Source organism: Vulpes lagopus, chromosome 12 (assembly GCF_018345385.1).
Source record: "Vulpes lagopus strain Blue_001 chromosome 12, ASM1834538v1, whole genome shotgun sequence".
Classification (NCBI taxonomy): domain Eukaryota; kingdom Metazoa; phylum Chordata; class Mammalia; order Carnivora; family Canidae; genus Vulpes; species Vulpes lagopus.
Genome location: NC_054835.1, coordinates 49211736 through 49237601, shown reverse-complemented (window position 1 = coordinate 49237601; position 25866 = coordinate 49211736). Strand labels below are relative to the sequence as shown.

The 25866-nt window shown below is 39.3% G+C and overlaps 1 protein-coding gene across 1 annotated transcript in view; it reads right to left on the bottom strand.

Annotated features, from left to right (window-relative positions):
- GNA13 (G protein subunit alpha 13) overlaps positions 1–25399 on the bottom strand; it is a 37576-nt gene extending 12177 nt beyond the window's left edge. The window contains exons 1-2 of the mRNA XM_041725130.1: positions 24966–25399; positions 22073–22299 (exon numbers count right to left, since the gene is read on the bottom strand). Of these exons, the coding sequence (XP_041581064.1) occupies positions 22073–22299; positions 24966–25248 (510 nt within the window). The 5' untranslated portion in view covers positions 25249–25399. The remainder of the gene's footprint in view (positions 1–22072; positions 22300–24965) is intronic.
- Positions 25400–25866: the final 467 nt, after the last annotated feature.

Genomic DNA, 25866 nt, shown 5'->3' with positions numbered 1-25866 from the left:
CCCCAGAGCAATGGGGCTCTGTGTACCACAGAGAACGACAGGTTCCATATCCAAATTGACAATGTAAGTTCAACTGCACAAAAACATATTTCAATTAGTACTGTTTATCTTAACTAATGGCCAGATAAATGAAAGTTAAAGTCACCTTAAGATGAGCACATTGTCTAAAGCAGCAAGCTCCCCCTTTCCCCTGTAAAAAAATAAAGGCTTATGACCAACCCACTGTTTCCGAGGGTACAGAGAAGCTGCTATACTCATTCTAGTGAGATTGCAAATTCAAAGTTTTGAGAAAGTTTTAAGTAGTATGAGGGAAACTTTTAATGAACTTTTTTTTTACCCATTGTAAGGAATTTATTCAATATAAACAAAATGCTACAAACAAAAAGATACTTTACTTAGTGCTACCTATGATAGCAAGGTTTGGAAGTCCACTTTTCCACCTATCATTAGGGAAATGATTTAATAAGCTTTAGTAAACTAATATAATGATATTATATTCATCAAATAATTATTATTTTAATATAATCACCACATATGACATATTTACACCATTAAATGCTAAATTACAATAGGAGATCACAGAGTGAAGGTTGCAAAGAAATGACAACCCCTCATCTACAAGTTTTTTGGTAAGCTTGCCTCCAGCACTTAACTGTGAGCAAAACCTGACCTGAACTGATGTGTTTCTTTACAGTCTTTATTTCTCCTATTTAGTAAAACTATTCAAATGCTTTGCTGCAAAACTATGGATACTGCATAATAAACAGTACATGCACTGCATTATCTTTCTGAAATCCAAAAAATTTGTAATTCCATGAACAAATCTGGACTCAAAGATTTATAAAAATGCATTTGTATTACGTATGCTTTAACTATTCTATTTAAATATGGAAAGGACAGCTTTGTAGCTCAATGAGTGACTATATTCTCTTTCCAAAAAAGGAAAAGAAAATTGTTCCTAATTGTTCATCTCTTGGTGTTACAAATATAAAAAAAAAAAAAGTGTTTTTCCTTAATGCATCCTGATTTAAGTGCATTCTCTTGGAGTGTATCTGAGATTTTTTAGGTTCAAATTACTACAGGCCTCTGTTTATTGGGAATTCGTAATCTCACCCAAATTAAATGATAGTAATTAGTGATATATCCATGTGCATGTTGTTAAATTTCAAATTCTACCGAAGGAAGCTTCATTGGTATAATTTACAAAGTCCTTTGTGCACTTGAGACTATATAAAATATTTATAATTAATTTCCACACATTTGATAGTGTGGATTATCTCTAGTACTTAAAGTCCCAAATAAAGTGCCCTATTGCCAAATGATTATACTTTGACTATGCCACTATCACTCAGCCAGTATCTATTCAGAGTATAAATACTTTAAAATATTATTCCTATGAAAAACAGATCATGGTTAAAATAACTCCCCAAACATAAAAAATGATGTTAATTCACCATTTTGGACCACAGGTAATACTATGGATCCTTCCATTAGTCAGAAAATCCAGAGTGGGACACAAAAACGGCTTCAGAACCTTTTAATGTGCATGACTGTAAACTAATGTTTCCTTGTTAAGAGGTCAGTGCTTCCCCCCCAAATTAAGCTAGTGTGAACAAGCAAATTTAAACTCATGCACACAAAGGCATGTGCGCACGCACACACACACGAGCATGTGCAAACATGTGTGTGCTATAAAAGGATGAGTATTTTCATAGGAGAAATCTCCCACAGTAGCTTTAGAAGGTGTTACTGGAGAAAAAAAAGAGAAAATCTGTCTTTTTATAATCTCAAAACAATTCCAAATTTAAAAATATAAAATATGTGTTGGGGATCCCTGGGTGGCGCAGCGGTTTGGCGCCTGCCTTTGGCCCAGGGCGCGATCCTGGAGACTCGGGATCGAATCCCACGTCAGGCTCCCGGTGCATGGAGCCTGCTTCTCCCTCTGCCTATGTCTCTGCCTTTCTCTTTCTCTCACTGTGTGCCTATCATAAATAAATAAAATAAAATTAAAAAAAAATATATGTGTTGTTTGCATCTAATTACAAAGGACAGGGATGCCTGGGTGGCTCAGCAGTTGAGTGCCTGCCTTCCCTTCGGCCCAGGGCATGATCCTCGAGTCCCAGGATCTCCGAGTCCATGTCAGGCTCCCTTCATGGAGCCTGCTTCTCCCTCTACCTGTGTGTCTCTGCCTCTCTCTCTCTGTGTTTCTCATGAATAAATAATAAAGAAATCTTTATAAAAATAAAAAGTAATTACGAAAGACATAGAAAATGAGTATTAGAATCTCTGTTCTGTGTTAGCCTAAGAGGTTCTGAAGGTCACCTTCTGTTCCTGCTTTACTGCTCTTAGGCAAATTTTGTACCTAGTTCGGCACCCAACACCTGGTAGCCTCCTCTCTCTCCTCCCCAAAAATGTCTGGTGAATGAAGTATGAATTCCCAGGGGGAAATTTCCCTCAAATATTTTTTTCCTAATAGCTTCAGAAGTGACCAAAAAGTCTTCCAGTTGTCTATTATTAACTTCAAGGAAAAGATGTGAATTCTAGTCCTTTCTCTAACACAAATTTCTAAACTTCTGGCAAATTTCTAAACTTCTCCAGGCCTCAGTTTAATGTCAATAAAATGAGGAAGTTTCATGGTTCCATGGATAATTATTGAAGTTCTGCTCTAGGCAACAATTTCAGTTTACACAATTGGTTTAAATTTAAGTTCTCCTTTCCCTATATCTCTGCATCTATTAATCTTAAATTCACTTTTGTTGTGACTCATTATTCAAGTTATGTTGCTTAATCTCTTGGTTAATACAGAGTGCCCACTTCGGCAGCACATATATTAAAATCTCTTGGTTAATATAGAAGTAACTTCATGTGTTGGACAAGACACATCATGGGCCTAACACTCACTTTTTGTTGGTTATGACCTGAGACTCTGTTATTACCTTCCCCACTTTGTTTTATGTTACTAAAGAGAAATTTTCATAAAATTGCAAAAAGGCTTTTCACACCTATGACTTTTAAAATATAAGATATTTCATGTCATCCCTTGGTTCTTTTTTCCTCTCTTCAGAGTACTGACTGGGTATGGCATGGCAGCCAGTGGGCTTGGGTTCTAGACACAAAATAGTATCAGTGAGCTTTAAGTTACCTCAAGAATAAGATGAGAGGTGATTAGCTCCAGTGTCCTGTTGAATTAAAAAATCCTATTCATTCTACAAACTGTATTTTGTAAGTTGTGTCAAAACTAGGAATCACCTCAATGTCGTTCCCCCTATTCACAAAAATTATGTGTTATAAGGATTCTTTCTTTGCTTGCGACAAAATAAGAGGCCCTGAGTTTAAAGGTAACAAAGAAGCTGAGAACACAAATTAGAATGTAATTTATATTAAACAAATGTGTAGTCATAGTATGAGAAGCTTGGCAGTTTATTTGCCCAGTTCCTGAACAAGTGACAGATTTATCCAATCTCTCTTCTGCATAGCTAAAATGTATAAAGGACAGCATGTAGAATTTACAACTTCAAAAGGCTGTGGAATTTAAGCTGGATTTATATACAAATTTTTAAAAAGCAAGGCATGCATATTCTAGATATAGCAACTTGGCAATGTGTAATAAGAATTTTAAAAATTACCCTCATTGCAGAACTATAGGAAAAATCTATGCAAGTACAGCAGTGGTAGTAAATTACTATTGTGGCAGAAGGAAAGGCTGGTTGAGAGCTATTCGATTATTTTTCTTATGTAACTATATTCTAGAGGAAGGATCCTCTAACAATGACCCCCAGGGCCAAATCCAGCCCACTGCTTGTTTTCATGTAGCCCATTTCTAAATGGCTGAGGGGAAAAAAATCAAAAGAATACCTCATGACATCTGAAAATGATATGAAATTCAAATTTCAGTGTCCATAAATAAAACTATATCGGAGCACGACCTCAGTCATTTATTTATGCACTAAGGCTCCTCCACGCCGCAGGAGCCACAAGTGGTCATGACACAGGCTGTGTGTGGAGCTCTCTTCACTTTGCACGACATAATGCACTAACACAATTATAGCCTGAAAATATCTCAATGTCACTGGGAGTGCCATAGCATGATTTTTTTTTTTTACTATGTTACTAACATATACCCATCAAAACAAAAAGCAAAAGAGGACTTTAAATGTCCTGCTTTTGAGGCACAATGGTATGTGGATAATTTTGATACAGCAAATTTGACGGAAAAGCACTGTGTTTATTATGCAGTGACATTGTGGTTCTGTTAAGAGAATATAATGCATGTCCACATTACCAGACTAAACACTCTTCAAAATAATCCCAACTCACAGGAAAGCAACAACAACAACAGAAATCACAAAATGTGAAAGGGAATAGTTCATCACAGCAGGATTTCTTTGCAAAAGGAAAAGATGGAAAGAGACTGAAACTAAAGTCAATTTCCAAGTGGTTCCAGTTTGCTGGTTGAGCAAGGACTACCTTCACTGCTCAGTGGTTGTTTACTCCAGGAATCAGTGCCAAGTCTGAAGTGACTGAAAAATTCGCCTGTCTGAATAGTCTGTGTGGGAGAACTACAGATGAGAATCCTTTCAAAGAAGCTGAGAAAAGTCTAAAGCAGTACAAACTAAATTGCAATATGCCAGTATGTGTTACAACTGATGGTAGTAAAAGTATGTGCGCAGCAGAAAAAAGACAAATTTAGAAAGACTGTAAAAATGATTCCGTATTGCATGATTAGGTACTTTGTGTGAAGAACCATAGGGGTCTATCATGTTTCTGAACCAGAAGTGTCAACAATAAATTTAATTCACTCCCACGGACTTGTCATCAGTTCCATAAATTTTTGTAAAAAATAGAATCTGAATATTCTGGTTTGTCCTATTACACTGCTCAATAGCTTAGCAGAGGTAAATTTTTACTGAGATTTTTAGAACGGATGAAATTGATTTTTTCTGAATACGAATGACCCTGTCACTAAAGCAGACCATGAATGGCTTTGGAAATTAGCTTTAGATAAGACTTGGTTATATACCTTAAGGAATCCAACTCCAAATTCAAAGGCAAACGGTTTTTGCAACACTTATACTATTCATTCAATACGTTTTAATATAATTCATTTGCTCTCAAAAGTAAAAGAAGTGAGGCCTCTATCCTCACAAATTGGCAGCCTACATTTTTCCAAAATTAAACTATAGTTCCTATAGCATCCTGCAGACCCCAATGCAAGTACAAAGGGGATTTTCATATTTTAAAAATCCACTTTACTGTGCAATGTGGAGCTTCCACATAACCGTCAACTGGAAACGGGTAATTTGCAATGTAAATAACATGCCAGGAGGCAAACCAAGAAGAATCTAACAGAATTCTATAAATGTCTTCCAAGCAATTAAAATCATATGCTCATTTGGCAGTACCTATCTGTATGAAAAGACTTTTTTTTTTTTCAAGGATGAAAAATGTGTAAAATCTCACTACAGATCAGCATTAATGAACATTTGCAACTAATTTTGATGATAGGGAACACTAACATTTGAACCCCAATTAAGCAAAATGTTATTCATCTCCAAAAGAATTCCACTCTTCTCATTAGTAAACCTACACTACAAAACACTGTATACAATTTTTATTATTCTGTTTTTGAATTTCACCAACAAAAAAACTTGTGGAAAATTGTGTTTTCTCTTGTTATATAAATACCTACATAATGCCCTTGACTTTGTCTGCTGGCACACAAGGTCTAAAATATACTCCTAAAACTTGGCCCTTTTCAGAAACAGTTTTCTGACTTCAGTTCTAGACCTATTGTCTTATATCTGGCAGTGCCTCAGCGCTTCTAATATGCTTGTTAAAAATACTAATTCCCAGGGTCACAGGGTGGCTCAGTTGGTTAAGGTCCACCACAAATCTACCAAATCAAAAATCTTATTAATAAGCTCTTAACGAAGGGCCTCTAATGTAGCCATTCCAGCATCAGTTCAGATCTGGATACCCATTTTACTCAAAATTGGATTTTGTATCAATTTCATGACTTTTAGTATTGATTACACGAAATCAGCTGTGGTTTTTTTTAAGCCTTGCAAAAATGCCAAGATTATTAAGAAACTAGATTAGAAACTTACTTAGCTTTAACTTATTGCAAGAGTAAGTTTCAAGTATCACTTTCGTTCAACTAGGTCTCACAGGTAAAACATTAGGCCTTCCTTTGACAGATCTGAATTATGACATAAACAGTGGCCTTAAGCCTACAAGTAGAGCTTTCCCTTTCTTTCTCTTTTTAAAAATTGATTTGGTAACTCAGACATACCTTACTACCATTCTAGTTGCCTTCCTTTCTGCATCCCTAGAGCCTATTTTCAAATGTCTGCCAGACTCTACAGCCTTCAGAGCTAACTCTCTGAAATTTTTATGATCAAAATTGATGAGCCTGGTAATCCAAGTATAACACTGTGAAACTGCTATAAAAGCACAAATGAAAAAAATGATTAGAACCACTACTTATATTTTAGCACAGGACCCTGAAGAACTGAAAACCTCAATTAAATCTTCAAAATAATTTTACTTCTACAACAGACACTTCTACTTTGCATGATAAGATAAAGTAACTCAAGGTGCTTGATAAAAAGAATTCTATCTTTTTATCTGGTAAACAGGTAAACTTTACACTGTGGGATGAAAGGGTCAAATAAAATTCAATCATATGCAAAGTATAAGTAATGTATAAGATTTTGGTGTACTACTAAATAAACTGCCATTGTATAATCCTGTAAAATGTTTACAATTTAATTGCAGGCCAATTAGGTGTGCCTGTAAGTGGCAGAAAACTCAATGAAAAAAGTCAATTAGGAAAAAAAAAGTGAATTAAAAAGTATCCCATTTTTACATGTTGAGGCCCTTTTAGTTATGAGACCATCATTACCTAGAAGAGTTTCATTTTCTTTTTTTAAAGAGTTATTTATTTGAGAAAAAGAGACAATGCGTACCCGTGCAAGCGTGAGTAGGGAGAGGAGCAGTGGGAGAGCGAGACAAGCAGACTCCTGGCTGAGCAGGGAGCCTGATGCAGGGACTGATCCCAGGACCCCAAGGTCATGGCCTAAGCCAAAATCAACTAACTGAGCCATCCTGGTGCCCCTAGTTTTGTTTTAAAAATAAACATAATAGTACAAGAAATAGTAGAGAAAATCTATATTACCAAGGTATTTAAGCAGTGAGAAATTTTCTTCTGAAATCTAGGTATACATGTGATTCTGAAAATGAGACATAACTCAAAGTTAATACCCAGTTTCTCTTTATATAGAGAACCAACCACTAGCCAAATGCTATAAACAGCAAAACGTTTCCTGAAGTACTAGTAAACTACAAAATAGATGTCTGTGTTCTAAAATGGCTAAGTCCTGTGGTTTAAAGCTGTTTACACACTTCCCATACATATTAAGTCTTTCAAAAGCAAGTTCGGAATGTTTCAAAGAGGAAAAAAAAAAAAAAAACAAGAGATAAGAGAGAAAATTAGAAATCTGTTTATTCCTCAAATTGATTACACCTGTGAATTGTACTGCCATATTGTACTGCCTCAATTGCCATAATAAAGTTTTGGTATGCCCATAATATGTCTTTTAAATTTTCATCTGTCTTATAATCCCCCAAACTAAGCCAGATCAAAGCCTCCTGAATATTTCATTAGGCAGGCTCATTAAGCATACATTTAGAGAAACCTATTCAAAAGGAAACATCCATTTGACCTATATGTTTTTTAATTTTTAAAAATATTTTATTTATTTGAGAGAGAAAGAGAGCACATGTGCACAAATGGGGGGGGGGGGCACTTGATTCCAGAACCCTGAGATCAAAATTTGAGCCAAGGACAGACGCTAACCAACTGAGCCACCCAGACGTCCCAACCTATATGTTTTTTTTTTTTTAAATCAGTAATTCATATTTGTATACTAGTAACTTAAGTCCAGCAAATATGGTGAAGCCATATCTAAATAAGGAGACTTAGGGCAATATTCTATGAATAGACTTTGTGCAATATAAGCCTTTCCATCTAGCATTTACTTATGTAAGTTCGCAGTAAGAATCAAATGCCAAATATAAATAAGGCACAAAACCAGAAAAGTTTGGGGTTAAAACTAGTTAATGAATGAAGAAGACTCTTCATTCCATCTGAGGATGTGGCTAATAACAAAGGCTGAAGGTAACATTTTTTATTATTTAAAGACTCAGTTTCTCATCCTATTTGTCCTTTCTCTATTCTCGTCACATAGTCATATGAAAATATGAAAGTTACCAAGATACTGCTCTGCTCATGCTATTTATCTAAAATCTAAGATTCTAACATTATACTTAATTTCCTAAAGACAGTAAACATAAAACCTAGCCTAATTATGAGAGTTTGTTCATAGCTTTGAAAATGACTCTAAAGTGAAAAGACCTTGAAACCATCCTATTTCAAATATTTGAAATATACTCGAACGAGTTCCAGTCTCCCCTCCTCCCATCATTAATTTTTTTTTCTTCAAACTAAAATATGATAAACAGGCTAGTTTTACACACAGTACATGCACACATGGCACACACAAAACCCTCCCCTTGGTTCTGAGCTTGCCATGGGGCAGGTTCAGCTCTTCTTTCATTTTGTGCCCTTCCAACAATCTCATTTTGCCTGTCCTTCAAAGGACCTATTATTCTGTATCTCTGAGAAGACCTACCCTGTTTTAAAAAATAGCTTTCCCTATTCATTTTTCTCTGGAAAAAAAGCATGATAAAGTATTGATGTGATACACAGCACATGTTTTGAATGAGGGTCATATTTTCACCTTCATTATGAAAGCCTACTTAAAGTACCATCACTTGTGCATGTTTGGTCCACAAGCAACAAGACAGTATTTACTTATATCAAAAATATGGAAGTTATTTTTGTCAAAGGAAAACAGGTCAATCTTCAGTAGATTCCAACTGAATGCAGTTTCAAATTCTGGCTAGCATTTTCTGTGTGTTATCACTTAAAACGTACAAAAGAGCCAAAAATTAGTTATTTAAAAACCACCCCAGTATTGAAAACATTTTTTTCAAACTAAATACTTCTTCAGACTAATCTAAGATAGTTTATAGTAGCCTAAATAGAATTTCCCAAAAATACTTTTGCCTAATTTAGGCAATTAATTTCCATTTTCCTTGTATATAAACTATAAAAACAAACTAGTGCACAAAATTAAAAAAATATTTGGACAGAACTAAGTTTTCACTTTATTTTGTAAATGTCGTTTTCTTGCTCTTGCTCACAAATTAATAATGTTCCTTTTTGCATCTAGTTTTTCAGTGAGGCTTATCATCAAAATAATTTAAGGCTAATGATCATAGTTTTCTAAGAGTATTCCTGTAGTCCTGTCAAATTCCAATTCATACAAAATGTACCATGCAGTTTAGTAATTCTACTACAGAAATCACAAAAAGAACCTTATTTTTATTAAAACATTTCATCCTGAAGAGAGAAAAGTGTAGCAGCACTACATTTAATGAGTGTGTATAGTTACATATGTATCTTCTACTCATGTGCATGGACCTCACACACATAAACTGTTCAATTTTGTTATCTTAAGTATCAATCATTCTCTAAACTCTACAGCCCCTTCTTTAAAATAATATAGGCTTGAGTGGAAGTCAGTGTTCCTTTTTAAATCTTCCCTCAGGGACACCCCGGTGGCTCAGTGGTTGAGCGTCTGCCTTCGGCTCAGGGCATGATCTGGAGGTCTAGGATTGAACTGAGTCCTGCACTGGGCTCCCTGCATGGAGCCTGCTTCTCCCTCTGCCTGTGTGTCTCTGCCTCTCTCTGTGTCTCTCATGAATAAATAAATAAAATCTTTATAAAAATAAAATAAAATCTTCCCTTAAACATTAAATACAAATTTTAAATATGAGGAAAAAGTTTAATATGGCGGAGATGGGGTGCTAGGTCCAACAGACTGGGTGGCAACACAGTAAGATTTAGCCCATATTCCATGTTACCATTTAGCACCACCAGGTTCTGTTCCTAAAAAAATATAGGTGAGAAAGAATTTTACATGTAAGTCAGAAATTCACATCCATTTCTTGAAAGATGCCTTATCAGTTCTCTGAGAAAATCACCTCCTCCAGGAAATGCTAACATTGCAATATTAAATGAACAGGACATAAAATTGTACAGAAAGTACAGGAACGTTTAACTCCACTTCCAATACTGTTTTCAAATATTGGAAGGAAATACAGCAAAATGTCAACAAAGATGTCTTAGGATGGTGGTTAGGGGCCAACTGGATGATTTTCTACAATGGACATACGTATAGGTTTTAAAATTTAAACTTTAAAAAGAGCTAATCTGGATTCTGGAAGCTGTAAGTAATTTCCTCAAAAAACAAAACCAAAACTTTCCTACTTTTCAGTTTCCACATAACCATAACACTTAAAAAGCTTAGAGGTTTGAGCTCTGTAAAAATTCTTTGAAGTTAAAATACTTTTTTGATAAGGGTCAATTATATATAATCCCAGCAGCATATAAAGAAACATTAAGCTTTGCCAGAACTAGAATCTTCAGTAGTACTTTTTTTTTTTTAATTTTCAAAAAGAAATGACCTCAAGTGTTAAAAAAAAAGGAAAAAAGAATAGTTTTCCAACACAGGACATACTTCCCAAATACAGTTTCAATTCCCCTGCTATCTAAATAGAGGGGCCTGTCAGAGTCCTTGTGAATGCACACCAGATGGAAAGTTCTGCTCTCTGATGACGTGCTACAATGCATCTTGAAATCCCCACAACTCAAACATGCAATAATTGCAAAATTAATTAACATTAACAATCAACATTAATAAAGAAATTCTATGCTTAAAATCACACAGCAGATTAGGGGAAAATCCAGATCACTTTAGTTCCAGGTTACTGTTCAATTCATCATCCCAAACTCTTGGCAACAGAGAAGCTCCACACAGCCTACCAGAGCATTAACTACCTTCCCTTCCCCTATGTGCCAATCAATCATGTCAGACAGCAGAGCAATACAACCTGTGAATGTTTCTGAATACTGATGAATGTGGGAAATAGTTCCAAATTTATATTGGCCTATCAGTTCCTGTTTCCAAATTACTACTGTTAACCATATTATTAAAGGGATGCAGGAAAGCATGGTAGGGAGTATCAGACATGGGCTATGGAGTCGTACAGCCCTGAGCTTGAATAACGGCTCTAATCAAAACTAGCTATAACCTTAACCTCTCCAGACCTAATGTTTTATGTATAAAATGAAGTGAATTGGACTCAGGTACTCTTTTATAGGTCTTTTCTAGGTTAGTAAACACTTAGCGATTCTGGATATTCTTGGCAGAAAAGCAGCAAATGCAATATACTATAGCATTTATCCTATCACTGGCAACCTCCGTGGGTGGACTTATCTGGCTTCCACCCGACTGAGAGCCTCCATGAAGGCAGCCACACACACAGTTTGAGCCCCCAAGGCCCACTCAGCCCAGAATACTGTGTGGGCAGGTACTCAATACATATCTGCTGAAGGAACAAAGGAACAAATGTGTTTAACTGATCAAGTTATTGCCCTCACTGAACAGGAAATGGTCATAAGTAAAACAATCAAGTATGAAGTAAAAAACTCTTCTGTGTTTACCAGGCCTAACATTAACAGTATTATTAACTGGTAAAAACTCTGCTTCTGAGAGAATGAGATTCAAAGCAACTGGTTAATATAAACACAATCTCCTCTTGAACTCTGAAAGTCTTGAAAAAGCCCAACCTACCAAAGCCAGGTGGTTGAAAGTACTGCTAAAGGGAAATGAGAACAGTCAGATTCATCTCAAGTGAATCTTTGCTACTTCCTCACCTCTCTTCCCGCTTCGAGCCCTTGCAGCCAGGCTTCTCCCTCACCAGGTCACCTGCTGTAGTCAGCAATAATCTTCCCGTTATTTTTTGCCTCACTAGACCACAGTGGCAGGAGGCACTGCTGTCCATTTGTTTCTTTTCCGAAACACTTCTTTGGCTCCCATGGCATCCCACATGTGCCTGAATTTCTCCTACCTTTCTGGCTGTGTCTGCCTGCATCCCCTCCCCTCTCTGAATGTTCTGAAGTGGTCTAAAGGTTCCTGAAGACTCCATCCTGAGCCTTATCCTCTTTTACACCCCTTCCTTGAGTAAATGTACACATTCTATAGACTTTAAATATCACCCCAATACAAGTAACTCCTGGATCTCTATCTATAGGCCAGAGCTCTGTTCTGGATTCCAGACTCATGCATCACAAAGTGTCTACTTAATTCCATCCATATGTCTCACAGAGATCTCAACCTAATATGTCCAAACTAAAGTCTTAATCTTCCCCCTCAAATTACTTTCTCACACAATCTTTAATCTTTTCATTTCAGCAAAAAGTACCACCATCCACCTCATTATTAAAATCACAAGCGGAGTCACTCTTCACATATGCCTCCCCTCCCTCCTCTCATCTTCAATCTGTCAGATCCCCATGATTCTCGCTACAAAGTGTTCCCTGAAACCACTGTTGCTCTCCATCTTTACAGCTACCACTGACGACAAGCTGCTCATTCAGCAATAGTCTCCTAACCCTGGAACCGCTTAGCATCCAGGGGCTCTTGACAGATATTTGCTGACTGATCACTGTTTTTTCATTTGCCCCCAATTTCCACACTCCGGAAAGCTTTTCCCCACCTATGTCCCCACACCTGCTATGCCTTTTGCTGAACCTTCCTTGTCCTCGCCAGCTGCCCCTTTCTCATCCACGGGGTCCTTACTTACAGGTCCCCTCCTCAGACCAATCTCTTGTTTACTTACCACTTCCTCTTCTGGCCCTTCAAAACATTTACCACGTGTGAATAGTTATTTGTTTGTTTATATTAATGTAGATTCCTCCAACTACCAAGATCAATGGGAACAGATACTGCTTTCATTTGATTCACTACCTAATATTCAGCAAGTAAAAAGGGCCTGGCTCATTAATAGGTGTTCAATAACATGTTACTGAATAGCTGCTGAGAGCTTTATCAGTTAGCTGTTACTAAGACTTGTTAAAGAACAGATCTGAAATCTGCTATTCGAGGCCTTCTTACCCACAGTGTCTTTTATATTTGCTCTTCACTTTATCTATTTGAGAAAAGAATTACCATAATGAAAATGGATGCTCAAAATAATGCTCTAAACCTTAATACTTACATTTAGTACAAAATATAATTACATATAAAAATATAAGATGAGGGGTGCCTGGATGGCTCATTGGAAGAGCACATGACTCTGGATCTCGGGGACATGAGTTCAAACCCCATACTGGCTATAGAGACCATTTAAATAAAACTTAAACAAAAAAAATAATAAAATAAGATGAACATACACATTCCCTTCAAAAGAATGCATTTCTACAGAATGAAAGTTAAAAAAAACAAAGAGCCTTCTTTTTCAAAACAAAGGTATTTTACATTATAGCCCAATGTGCAAAATGCTATTTAACAAGGTGAAAAATCTTGGTTTCTTATTAAATTTTAACACCAAACTTAAAACTGGTTGCAACATGTGATCATAACATAATTTTAAAAAGTCAAGGAAAAAAATTAAGCAAGTACATATAATTCTTCTGGCCTTAGTCTAGAATTGAAGTGTGTAGCATTTAAGTGGTATAAAGTCCCTATAATTTTTGAAGCTGTAGCTAACAAACAAGGATAGATCAGCTTTGTGAATATACAGCATTCACTTACTTAGGCTCTTAAAAATCAATAAACAGGAATTTAGGGACCATCTCACATTTGAACAGCAATTTAAAAGCATGATCTTCTCATTTGTTAGACCTCTTATAGCATGGAGTTGGTCAAGCAATTAACTTGTGACTCTCTAGCAACTAGGAAAACCTAGCAGCTTCCATTTTTTTTTTACTTAATATCAATAAATTGATACAACTACACTTTACATCATGAAGCCTAAATGAAAATCATACAATGAAGTAAGATGACAGACTCCCTATGCAACTCCTACTAGGTAGTGTGTCTTGCTTAACAGAAAAATAATTTTTAAAAAGATTATCCAGGGAATAAGAAAAGAGTAACCAGGACTCTTGAAAAGGAAAGTGAAAGTCTCTCACACCAATTGTTCATTAGTCTAGCCCTCTTAACCTTTCTAGAAGGATTAAAAGAGAAGAGAAATATCCTACTAACAGGCTAAATATGGCTGCTCTGGCTCAAGAAACTCAAAGACAGTATTCTATTTTAGCAATAGAATTAACACTGTTTTGTTGACTGATACTGTTCTTAAATACCAAAATCTGTAAAACGTGTTTTTTTTTCTTTAGGGGAACAGATTGAAATTTTGTTTATTCTGCTCCATAAGGAAACAGGTATTTCTCCCTTAGACTAATGGTTTTACATGGTTTTTACACATAATGATCAAAAGTTATAAAATTTCACAAAAAGTAATGTGAAATCTTAAAAAACACTCTTCTGTATTTTGTAAGGAATATATATATTTTTTTTACCTTGGGAAAGAAGTCCCAATACCCTCTTCGACCTGCGTACTCGCAAAGCCTCGACCAGCTGCAGGCACGGGACACGGAAGGGAGAGAGAACACGTGTGTATGGGTGGAGGGTCACCGCAGAGACAGAGCAGAAAAGCACATTCTGTGGGAGAGGCAGAGCACCTGCACCTCTGCCAAAGGCTACCCCCCACTGTGCTGCCAGCAGGAAGATAAGGATTTGGTTAATTCAGCCTACACATCAGATTAAAAATCAAGTGACATGATGCAAGAAGGCAATAACCAATACAGCAATGCTGAGGAGCTCAATTCTCTCTTGGATGTTCTACCTTCCGTAGAGACAACATACGGTGTAATGAGAACATGAGTCATAGTCTGCATTTTTTTGGATTCCAGGATTTTCATATTGGTAATCAAGTTCAGAGAGGGGATCAAATCAATGTCTATAGGGGTTTATTTTTTTTAAAAAAGCTACTTGTGGTTTATCTGCATAGGGTTTATTAGAAATGTTAACAGCAAATGTTAATAATATGGTTAATAGGAGTCAGGCACTGTGCCACAGGCTTATTTTATATGGATCACCTCATGTAATTTCTACAACTAATAATAATAGGTCCTCAAATAGTCCCCCTTTTACAATTTCAGAAAAAGAAAGGCTGAGGGACTGGCTAAAGATCACACACCGAAGGGCAGAGCCAGGACACAAGTTCTAGCTGGTCATCCAGTTCCACGTCATCCCAGTGCATAGCAGATAGCCACATGTCAAAGTTTATTGTCATCACATTAAAACGATTTGTAAAAATGTTTTACAACATGTAAAATTAATCAATGAATTTGAATATGGTTATTTTCTAATTTGTTTAGAAGATACAAAGGTTCATGTAGCAAAACCAAGAATACAGATCTTATGACTTAGACCTAAAGCCAAAATAAATCAATGAAGAGGGCTTCTACTAAAGTTTTCTACATCTCTTGTGTAATAGTTGGGGATGAAACAGTTCACTCCTGGCACGGATTTAAAAATCTTTTCTATTCATTTTGCCAAAGAAAGAGATTAAATTGGAAAGATTAAGATAAACAACTACTATCACTGCACCAGACCAGTAACTTTAGCCAAGGCCACTAAAGTCCGGTTCTCAAAACAAAAATCACTATTTTCTTGATCCCTATCAGCCCATTCTAATAATGCTTTGCTAATGTGGATGTGAAAAATTCTCAAAAAAAAAAAAAAAAGAAAGAAAAATTCTCTTGGGGGGGGAAAAAAAAGCATCTTGTAAAAAAAGAATATATATATATTCCCAATAATTAAAAAAGTGAACTCTATCATACGGCTAGAAAATACCAAGTATTTTCAAATAAGATAATAAAAATAATTGTCAATATCCAGAAATATGCACTTAAAAAATAAAAGGTAGTTTCTAACTGGAATAAAAACTTACAACAAACTGCAATCTGGAATGCTCACAAGCAGTAAAAAAAAACTGTGACGACTACATGGGAAACACTGCAGAGTTCTTAAAATAACAGAATACAAGTGTTCTGATACCCCCTTCTCCATACCAAGTGCAAATCTGGGCAACTGTATGCCAAATATGAGCCAATTTCCAAATGACACTTTCCTAGAAAAATATATAATTGCCTTTCATGTAACAGGTTGCCATTAAACTTTCATTTTTCAGGACACACATTATAAACCATGTTCACTGATGGGACATCAGCTGAGGGTCACCAGTATTTCAGGGAGGTGAAGACTCAAACAGCCTTTATCATGATGAATGGTGGATCATAACTATAATCTAAATTAATAAAGAAGGAATGGCACAAGGACATTATAAAAGTTCAGAATAGAAGAACTGTGTATCCATCAGTAGAACGCCATGCAGTCTTAATAAAACCTTACACATATTCAAAACAGTGTGCTAGAACTTTCTAGGGGAATGTTAATTATTTGTGTGCATGGGTGTTGGCCAGAAGAGGCTGGGCATGGAAGGAAAGAATGCTCTACAGATATAATGCTTGAGTGGTTCACAATGGTCCACTGGCCAGCACTGTGGACAGCTGATCAGGGTTCCATCCTCTTTTACTAGCTATGATCTGAAGCATCAAGAAACCTCTCTACATCTGAATTGTTTCATCTGTGAAATGGAGACAAAAGCATGTATTCCACTCCTCTCACAGTATTTGAAGGATTATGTGATAATATATGTGATAAGGACTCTGAAAAATATAAGCAATTTTTATAAAATATAAGGTATTAAAAAGTGATATAATTATCAGTCTTTGAATTAATTTTCTAAAGAAAGAAACTGGCACCTGTTTGGGGCTAATATGATTAGGTACCCCAGCTTAGTTGGGCTGCTGCCTACCTATGAAAGATGAACAGGGAATATTTAATTAAGGGAGGCCTTGGGCAATTATGGTTTTCTTAAACTAGAGGCCACAAATCTTTCTCCCGGGTTAGGTCCACTCTAGTAAGGAATTCTGAAACTAAAGTCTAGTTTCCATAACAAAACCATTTTCTTGCTTCATCCTTTAGGTGTTTAATGAACACTTTCACAGCAGCATAAATTACTACACCACTAGTTTTATTTAGCAGTAAAAAGTAATATAAAGAAAGCAGGCATTGTATTTTACAATGCCCTTCAGCACCTAGAGCCCAGACATCCCACTAGTTAAGCTTTCACAAAAAAATAAAATAAAGATATAAACATGAACACACTGACATAATATATGAAGAGATACATATGCATGTAAATGCACACACACACACAATCTCACAAAGTCGTATTAAAACCATCAGCATGTGCCTAAAGAATCCTCTGTTTTTAATGTACAGTACTATAAATATCTCTGGGTTTCTAAGATTTGGATAAAACGAAACCACTTTCATCTGATCAAATTCACCAGAAGGCAATTCTATCAATAGAGGCCTGAATTTTAAAAATCTCTACAGTATAAATACTTCTTTTGTTATATGTGCTCAAATATTTTACCATAATCCTAAAATCAGAGGATATTTTTTGCAGCTTGAAATCAAAGTCCTATTTTGACTTTTATTCAGAGAAAATAGATCAATTCCTTCTCCAACAGAAACATGGTATTTCATGACTGAAAAGTAGTAATTGATTCACTATTTAAAGCCAACCCAAATTAGAATTAAAGAATAAACCAATGCCTCTAATTCTATAGTATTTCAAATCCATTTTGCAGAACAAATAAAGGAATAAATATTTGAGCCCAAACTGAAGTTTCTATTTTACTTATTAGCACTCAGCTCCTCTTTCCAGGTCAGTGAGTGAGACTAAATAGTTACTCTGTTGCCCAGACTGAGAGAAGCTCTGTCTCAAGGGATAAACGACCTCATGGGCCTGGAGAAGTGTTAACTATCATCAGCACAAACTGTACTACTTGAGCAAGAAAAATTAAGTCCAACTAAAGGTACCACAATAACAAAGAAAGTAACTTTGGTTTCAGGAATTGCAAAGATCATTACAGGAAGTTGTATTAATGCTGACAAGTTCAAGTGTTTATAGAAACTAGGAAGCCCTGGAGTGTCCCTCCCAGGCACATACTTTCCTGCCCTATAGAACCAGTTCTAGGAACGTTGCTTATATTTCTTAATAACTAACTGGATATTAAACATCCAAAAAAAATTAACTGGCAGTGATTCCTGGTCATTTTGTTACTTTTGCACCACATCTCCAGTTGTATCACTTCCCAGCCAACCCCCCACTCCCAACTCCAGTCTTCTAAGTGACCAAATTCCCCAAACACAGCCACACAAGTTTTTCCAAAGAGAGGGTCTCTCATTTGTACGGTGGCAGGCCATAGTCAATGTACAGTCAAAGCTCAGTATCACAAATATATAAACCAGTACTAAAAGAGACCGCTTCTGAGGCTGTATTATTCTGTGAGCAACTTTACAAAAATTAGGAAGGTACCTTAAAAGCTATCACAGCAATGTAAATCTTAGATTTTTCTTTTTCTACAGTAAACTATTTAGTTTACCCATAATGAAACTAACCAGAAAAGGAAATGTTTGCCTTTGGGAACTTGGAAAAGAAAACATTCATGTTTGCACCCGAAGTTATTACTAACAAATGAATGGCTGGTTAAAAACCTAAGCTGCGATACCACTGCCCTAGTCCCTGTGCCCCAAGACTGATTACAAGGCAGTTGTTCGTCCTAAGCAAGAAAAACCACAAAAAGGCTTAAGAACTGTTCCTGTTTGGGTTTTTTTTTTTTTTTTTTGCATTTCACTTTGCATACTAAGTTTAATAATCATTACTCAAAACAAACAAAAAAAAGACATTTTATTTTTCTACTAACTCTTCCCTTTTCCCCTGATGGTTTACTTTTTCTATCCAAGATTCAAGAATATACACTGGCAAACATAAAAAGAAAATTATGACTCTGTAAGACAATGACTTCTCATCTCCTAGAAAACTGACAAGCTAGCATCCAGAAATGATTCCTATTTCCCAGAAGACACTTCATGTGGGATGTCTCTTTTTTTCCAGAAGAACTTAGAATTCAGAATGTCTAAAAAAATGAGGAAATAAAATAAGTGTCAGGCTTATGCTAGCAAGAGAGAAAAAGATGAACTAGGCATACCAACGGAGCTTCTACTTAAGTAGGAGAACCAAATACAAGTGCAAACAAGTGGAGCGCAGGCGACCAAAGGAGAGCACAGGGCAGGGAGAAACGCTTCAGCCAGGAGGGCTGGAGAAATCTCTGATCCTAAAGCACTGTCCCTCAGGGTGGCCAAGAAGCAAATTCATCCAAATCATCCATGACTGTCTGCCACAAATACACATCACTGGGTCCCATCCCAGATTCCTGAATCAGATCCTCTTGAGATGGGAGTCTAGAACTCTGTTTTTGTTTCATTTCATTTTTTATTAAACAAGCATTCCAGTGAATCTAATACAAGGGGTCCATGGACCATGTTTGGTCACACTGAAATACTACCATTTTTCTACGTTAAGGGTAAGACCTACTGCGTAGATACAGTAATGAAAAACCCTGACAGAAAGACCTTATAAAGACAGCCACCACAGAAGCAGACAGATAGAAAGCAAGGTATGTGGAAACTGATGAATACACTGACTCTAAGAGGCTGAACTCTGTTCTGGAAGTAATGGAGAATGAGTATAGCTTTTTGAACAAACTCATGCTGTGTTTGAATAAGATTATCTGGGAGTCCAAGTAAGAGGTACTAAGACATTAATGGAAAGGGGGAAAGGAGGCAATGGATGCAAGAGATTTTTCAAGGGTGGAAAAGACAGGACTTGGGATTTGATGTGTGTAGAGAAGAAAAGAAAAGGAATCGAAGAGGATCATGAGAAAAATTTTAAATGAGCCAGGTGCCTTCTCTGTGTCTAACACTGTGTCAAGCACCACACAGCATCCATAAGCACAAGAATCATTAATTCGACGTAGTGACTCAACCCTTCCAATATATGACAGGCGCCATTAACACCACCAAGGATATACACAGGAAAAAAATTCCTGTCCTCCAGGGGTTTAAAATTACATCTCTCCCTGTTCCTCTTTTATTTTGCCCCTACTTTTTATGAGGCAAAAAGTATTTCTGGAACCTGTCTCTCCTTGTGCTCAAGACCTTTGCTGCTAAAGCATTAACTGGGTCAAGTCAAAAACATGTAGGTCCTCATCCTGAGTGGTTTTAGCTGTTTGTTCTTAATGGCAAATACTCAGGAATGCTTTCTTGACTATGATGACATGACAGTCTTTTTTTTTTTTTATAAAGATTTTACTTTTTTAAGAGAGAGCACGTGTGCATGAACAGGGAGGTGGGGGAGGCAGAGGGAGAAGGAGGCTCCCTGCTAGTCCCATGTGGGGCTGGATCTCAAGCTGAAGGTAGATGCTTAACCAATTGAACCATGCAGGCGCCCCAACATGACAGTCTTGATACAAAACTATTAAGATGTAAATATCCAAATTCAAGTGTAAGTGCGGCCCAACTTTAGATAAATGGACTTAAAAAACTTTCCTACAGAAACTCTTAGAGTACAGCTATTTATTCATCCAATCAATATGAACTGTATGCTTTTACAGATGGATGGTTCTCCCCTGACCTGGAAGAATGAATAACATCCTGAGAAACCTTAGAGTGCAAAGTGTGATCAATGAATTAAAAAGGAGAATAAACAGCACTTAAAAACAGGAGGGAGGGTGACAACAGGTGAGGAGCAGCAGTATGTGTAGGAACTATCAGTTATAAGAAATACTGACCAAAGGACAAAAATCAACCACAAGCCTGAGAACTGGACAGAGGTCACTTGTCAAGTTAAATTCGTAATTGTCAATATACGACGAATGCTGCCAGTGACTTGATTTTAATAATAACATGAGTCTTTGATTAATGGACAAATTATTTGACAAGATACACACATCAAAGAGGAGAACTATACAAGACAGTAGGTGATCAAGTGCTACATTTATATGGTGTCTGAGAGAGCCGTAATTCAGAGAAAGTTAAGATTTAAAATCAGTTTTAAAATGCTGTCATGAACATGTTTCTAGAACTTTTTAGTAGCCAAGGCTGCTCTGAGTACAAACTGTAATAGCAAAGACTGCTGGCTGTGTATCATTTTGTAGCCACACCCATAAATGTGTATCACTTTAATGCCAGTGACATCACTAAACAACTTTCTAAGCAGTTTTACTTTTAACTGTCACTTTTTCAGGATCATATTACAGTAAAACACTTCAAATCTGAACTACCTCCAAATTGCACACAGTCTAGATTGTTATCATTCCTGGGATCTTTCTGGTCTTTGGCAAATAAAACCCAGAACACAATCAAAGCATTCACAATTAAACTGCAAAACACTTGATTTAAAAAAATCTATTTCAATAATTATTTGTATCTTTACTATCAATAATTATTGTATCAATAATTATTTGTATCTTTAAACTAGATCAGATCTTTTCTTTTCTACCCTACCTACAGTGCTTTGTAACAGCTATAAAGCTTTACCGTAGTCTAAGATTATGTTTTTAACGAAGAAACATTTTGTAATATGTGCTGAGAAACCTTAGAGAAATACACACACTATGCAAATATATAAAGTACAATGACTTAAATGTTATCAAGGGCTTCAAACTCTTTATGAATTAATCTGTATCATAAAATGAGTACCTCAAAAGACCATATAAAAGACACACTTGAACAACTAGATGTAGTTACCGGGCTCTCAGCCTGAGAGTAGAAGATGAATTTTTTAAAAGGATGAATATCACTGCTGCAATTGGGAGGAGATTATTTTCAAAACTAGAATAAAATTAGGAGAAAATGTCTAAGAAAATCACTATCCTCTTACTTACAAAAAGGAAAAATGACCAGTTAAACATAACTGCTTCACCAAATCTATGGGGTTTACCTTATTTTTATCTTGCCTCAGTAAGAAACTCCTCTATATTCCAATCCAAATTTCTGAGACTAGAATTCTGGAGACATTTTAATGTGGAAGTCAGTGAAAAAAGTATGTTAGAATCAGCTTCTGGTACATGTCATTAAAATAAAATGACAACAATGTAAAAGAACAGATCTCTTACCAGTTGAAATTCTCGACGCCGGTCATAGGCATTCTGTATGCCACTGTCTGCCCACAGTGCTCTTATGATAGGGAGATACTGCAAAAAAACTTGAGTTTCCACCATTCCCTGGGCCGCCATGGGGGACCGGGTGTCAAACGCCATCATCTTGTCTCCGTTGACTTGGTTTGAGTTATCTCCCCACGGAATATGAAGTTTCTCTCGAGCATCTACCAGCACCCTCATACCTTTGTTTAAAAAGAAAGAAAAAGGTGTGCTAGGAGTCATTAGATATCCTCAGTGATTCTATTCCAGTATTCTTTTCTGAAGCTTAACCATTCCAAGCCTACCTCCTCCACAAATGGAGGCCAACGTCGAAACAAACACCCGTAACTTCCCAGAGCTTAAAAAAACTAACACTTGTTCACAGTCACAAAATTAGAGCCTTGAAAAGCAAATACTACTTAACACAACTGCTCTTTCTGAAGAATTTTAACATGCTCTCATTTATAAAATAAGTTATTATAAACTTTTAATAGAAGGTAGTCACAAGAGAACCAAAACCAGTGAAGGAAAAAGAAATCACACTGCACAGCCAGATGTCCAGGCTTGGGAAACAACAGCTGCAGCTAAGATTTTCTAAGCCCCTCAAAAAGATATTTATGAAATGCCAGGAGTCAAACATTATCACTTGGAGTTCATTTGTTACCCAAGCACCCAACATTGAGTCTTCTTTGTGGTTTTTTTTAAGATTTTATTTATTAGAGATAGGGCAGAGGAGCCAAGGGGAAGGGAGAGAGAATCCCGAGCAGACTCCAAGTTGAGTGTAGAGGCTGCCGCACGGCTGAATCTCACAATCCTGAGATCACGCCCTGAGCAGAAAAATCAAGAGTCAGAGCCACCCAGGTGCCCCAACACCAAGTCCTCTAAGAACACGTTCAAAACTCAAAAACTCCCAAACCAAGCATAAGTCACAGGAAGGCCTTAGATTTCTCTAACGGGGAGGAAGGGCAACTGCCAAAAGTATACACAGAGACTTCAACTCACAGAGATGAATTCAAGCCCATTGTCTCTAATCACTAAACTGTTACCTTTGGTTCATCTTAATTAACAGTTGCATGACTATTCAGTCATTTGTCTCCATAACTGAAAAACCGTGTTGCTGTCAATTTTCTGATCATGCCAACACAAAAACTAGGTATCTAGTGACTTACTTCATCCCATAACCAGCGTTCAAAGTAGGTCACACTTAGGACCCAGTGCACAGTAAAGACCAGGTGTTTACGTGGCTCATAATCAGTTAACATGTTGATTCTATTCACTGACATAGTTCCTTAAGTTCAGCTGCATCAGGATACAAAGGTACCTTCAATTAAGGACTGGCAAGGCGGAGCCCACAGCCTTGACAGAGACCTTAATTAGTTTTGTGCTAAACAGTAAGATGGGATAAATTCGATTGTTTTATACAGCTTAACTGTAGCAGTGCCAGGACTCAGAGGCTGCTGGCTGTGATCTGTGAGCCCCTGGCCTAGCGCTCTTCTCCTCTCATTACTCCACGACCCCCGCCTCCTAGAGAGGGAGAGAAGGGGTGAGGGAGGGGGGTAGTTTTCCTCTACTCAATCCTGGGAGGAAAAGAAAGTGATGAGAAGGAGTTGCTTAAGAACTTCCTGAACAACAACAACAACAAAAATATCTCACTTAAAGAAACACTGTTTGCAAATCTGCTGAAATCTGAAACAAGGACAATCGCTACCCAGATGGTGGTTTCCTGATGCACCTTATGTATCTCAAATTTGCCAAGCCGCCTTTCAGAAAGCAGGAAGATGCTTTGATGCTGAGAAAAATGAGCCTAACTATCGCTGAAATAAAATAAGAACCATCGTTTCCAAAGCTCTGAGAGCCCAGAAATAAAATCCCTTGTCTATCTTTTATTTAGGAGCGAAGTTTAATCGTGGAAACACTCTCCCACGGAAGCAGAGCCTATGACCCACGCCGACAGTGATTCACGGACTCTACCTGCACAGGCTCCGCATCACTTTCTAGGCCAAAGATTCTTCATACCAACGCACAGGCTTCATCTAAGTAGCAGAGCAAGTGGTGGTACCCACCCCCACCCCCTTCCGTCCACCGCAATTATTAAAGCAAAAAAAAAAAAAAAAAAAGGAGAGTGGAACGTGTTGCATAGTGATTACAGGCAAAACATCCTGCTCGACCGTGACAATGGGGCGAAAAACCACCGATGCTGATTTTTTTTCAGACTAACTGTACGGGTCTACTCTTTCCTGATGCCAGCACAGGGCGCAGGACTCCCTGAGGTTCCCCCATCTCTGCTCAGAAGGGCCCAGGGGCTGTCACCCTCCGCCCTTGACAAGTCTCGGGCAAAAGTTTCCTTCTGCAGAGGGTTCCAGAACGCCCTGGCTCAGGAGGCGGCCGGAGCGGCAAGGGGCTGGGAGCAGCCCCGACCCCATGTGACTCGGGTCACCCACCCGGGGACGGGACGGGACGGGAGGGGAGGGGAGGGGAGGCGAGGCCGGCGCGGGGCGCGGGGCGTGTGGGTCTGGGGCTGGCTCTCGGGTCTCCGGGCCTCGCAGGGCGATCGCCCCACTCCCCGAGGCGCCCGGCTCGCCTCACTTCCCTGTCGGAGGGGGGCGAGGCCCGCGGGGGAGGGGGGTGTGGGGAGCCAGCCGTGACCCGCGCCCGGCCGGCGAGGGGGCCAGCGGGGCGGCCCCGGGCACCCCCGCCCCCCGCGGGCGAGGGCACCCCGCGCCGCGCCCCCTCCGCGCCCGCCGGGCCGGGTCCTCCGCCGGCCGGGGACGCGAGCGGACGAGGGCGGCGCCCAGCCCCGCCGCCCGCGCCCGCGCCCCCTCCGCGCCCCCTCCGCGCCCGCGCCCCCTCCGCGCCCCCCGCCCGGCACCTTTAATCACGTTGCTGTAGATGGTGGGGCGGAACTCCTCGCGCGCGCGCTGGTCGAAGTCCTGCCCGTGGATGATCCGCATCTGCTTCAGGAAGGTGGACTTGCCGCTCTCGCCCGCGCCCAGCAGCAGGATCTTCACCAGCCGCTTCACGTACGTCTTCTCCCGGGACAGGCATTTGTCGATCTCCTTGGACTTGCGCTGCTGCTCGGCCTCGCCGCTCGTCAGCACGCAGCCGGGGAAGCACACGGACAGCACGGACCGCGACGGCAGGAAGTCCGCCATCTTGCCGCCGCCGCCGCCGCCGCCGCCTCGGCGGGCCCCTCCGGCTCCCTCCACCGCCTCCTCCTCCTCGGGCGGCGGGCGGCTCCTGCGACGAGGCTCGAGGGCGGGGAGCGCTGCGGCGGCCCGAGCGCGCCCGGGGAGGGAGGGAACCAGAGAGGTGACTCGCAGGGCGGGCCGGGCGAGCGGAGGAGGGAGGGATGGAGGCGGGCCCAGGAGGGGCGGTGGCCCCCGCGCGTGCGCGCGCGCCGCCTCCCGGGAGCGCGCACGCACGCACGCACGCCGCGGCCCCGCCCCCGCCCCCTCCCGCGCTCGGCTTCCAGGAGTCACGCTGCGGCCCGGGCGTCGGCCGCTGCCGCCCGCTGGGCGCGCGCGGGAGTGGGAGGCGGGGGGCGGGGCTGCTGGGAGCGGTCACGTGGGCTCCGGCCGGCCCCGGCGCGCGCGGGCGGGGCCCGACTTTCTGTTTGCCTCCAGTTAGCTGCACCCGCTGCTGCGCGGGGGGCCGCTTCCCCGAGCCCTGGAGGCCGGGCGCCCGCTCCCAGACCCGGCCCTTGGGGCTGTCCTACCGCGCCCGCCGCCTGCTGTCACCGTCCGCGCGCCCGCTTTCGAGAGCCTGGGCGC